The sequence below is a fragment of the Echinococcus granulosus genome, assembly GCF_000524195.1.
Source record: "Echinococcus granulosus chromosome Unknown EG_S00672, whole genome shotgun sequence".
Lineage (NCBI taxonomy): Eukaryota > Metazoa > Platyhelminthes > Cestoda > Cyclophyllidea > Taeniidae > Echinococcus > Echinococcus granulosus.
Window position 1 is genome coordinate 1 of NW_020171048.1, and position 1403 is coordinate 1403.

Consider the following 1403-nt stretch of genomic DNA (forward strand, 5'->3'; position numbering starts at 1 on the left):
CCTAGTGTTATTGAACCAAGCCGTGAAAAATTAACCTGCAAAGATGTGGATCGAACGAATCGTAGTGGGTAGTGACACATGTGTGTTGTTTCAACACTGCTCAAGCCAACTAGACACAGATAAAAAAATTAACTTTTTTTATAAAATGCCTACTAGAAGTAAAGTATTCTGATAAAATATACAAATTCAAAGAACAATTAAGAAGTAAACATTGGGAGCCAATTCAAAAACTTTACAAATGAGTCCTAGTCAGTTAAATTGCCTCCTTAAGCCAACTCTGTAACAATGGCAATGAAGCTGTCAAAACTGCCAAAGTGACAGGGTCGAGTAACAACTGATGGGGTGGACTTGCAGGCCGTGAGGTAGAGGTAGGCGTTGACCATGGCTGCGGGTACCATGCGAGCGAGGACGCTGACGGCACCCACAATGGTGGAGGAGATGATGCAGAGGAAGACGACGATCACACAGGCGATCAAGTTGTTCTGCATCCCTACAACACACGCAAATATGCATCATGTCAACGCAGTCGCAGATTGTAGTTCCCAAAAGAGCCTTTTAGTTGTTCCTCAGTGATAGTCAGCATTAAAAATAGGCATTAAGACTTACCCTAATAGGTATGCTCAAGGGATTAATGCTTCATTTGTAGTGAAATTAGAATGACGTTTCAAAAGTGATGACTTCTAAGCTACTTTCTTCTTAAAGAGTATTTGTTCTGTGTTTTCTCACGGACGTCTGCGCGCAAAGTGACGAATGTGTTGTTACGCTGCATCAAGCGGCCAGCTGCGTCACCGATGGGAAGTACTTCCATTCGACGATGAGCAATTCCTACGCCCCACTTCCCTCAGTCCTGCGGTCCCCAATGCCTTGATAGAGCCGAAATATGACATCGGCAATAAGAGAGGAAGTTGCAAAAATGGCAAATTATTTTTCCCAAGTTCTGCCTCGTGTATTATGAAAGCAGAGGAAGGGGAGTGCATCAACAGAATCAAGCAATTTGGCAAGAAGCAACTCTTCCGCTCTCGTTTGTATTCCTCCACTTCCAAATGGATAGAGAGATGCATTCACTGACTCTGTGTCCTGCCTTCCTTTGAACCCACCAAATGTGGTAACAAAAAATTAGACGCTCGAGGAAATTGAGGTGATGTGGTGGCATTACATTTGTACGCCATCCACTAAGATCTCCCTCGCTGTGGTTGGACGATAATTCGTCGTTTTCTTAGCCATCATTACTGGAAAATCAGAAGATGGACTCAGCAACGGCATTAATCATGAACAGTCTTAGAACAATAGGGGGAAAGGAAAATCGCATAAATATGAGGAACTAAGGGGATAGAATGGACATTTTTGGGGCTTAGACATCATCAGCAACAAGAAGGGAAGAACAAAAGTCTTCGCCTTGCTCA

General features: G+C 43.2%; 1 protein-coding gene across 1 annotated transcript; it reads right to left on the reverse strand. All coding sequences in view use genetic code 11, as the record gives it.

The window, feature by feature from the left end:
• Positions 1 to 266: 266 nt before the first annotated feature.
• Positions 267 to 808, reverse strand: EGR_11270 (hypothetical protein; the record flags this gene model as incomplete). The annotated part of the gene is made up of 2 exons (XM_024500513.1): positions 267 to 490; positions 727 to 808. 2 exons carry the CDS (start codon positions 806 to 808, stop codon positions 267 to 269), a joined length of 306 nt encoding a protein of 101 aa, XP_024345073.1.
• Positions 809 to 1403: the final 595 nt, after the last annotated feature.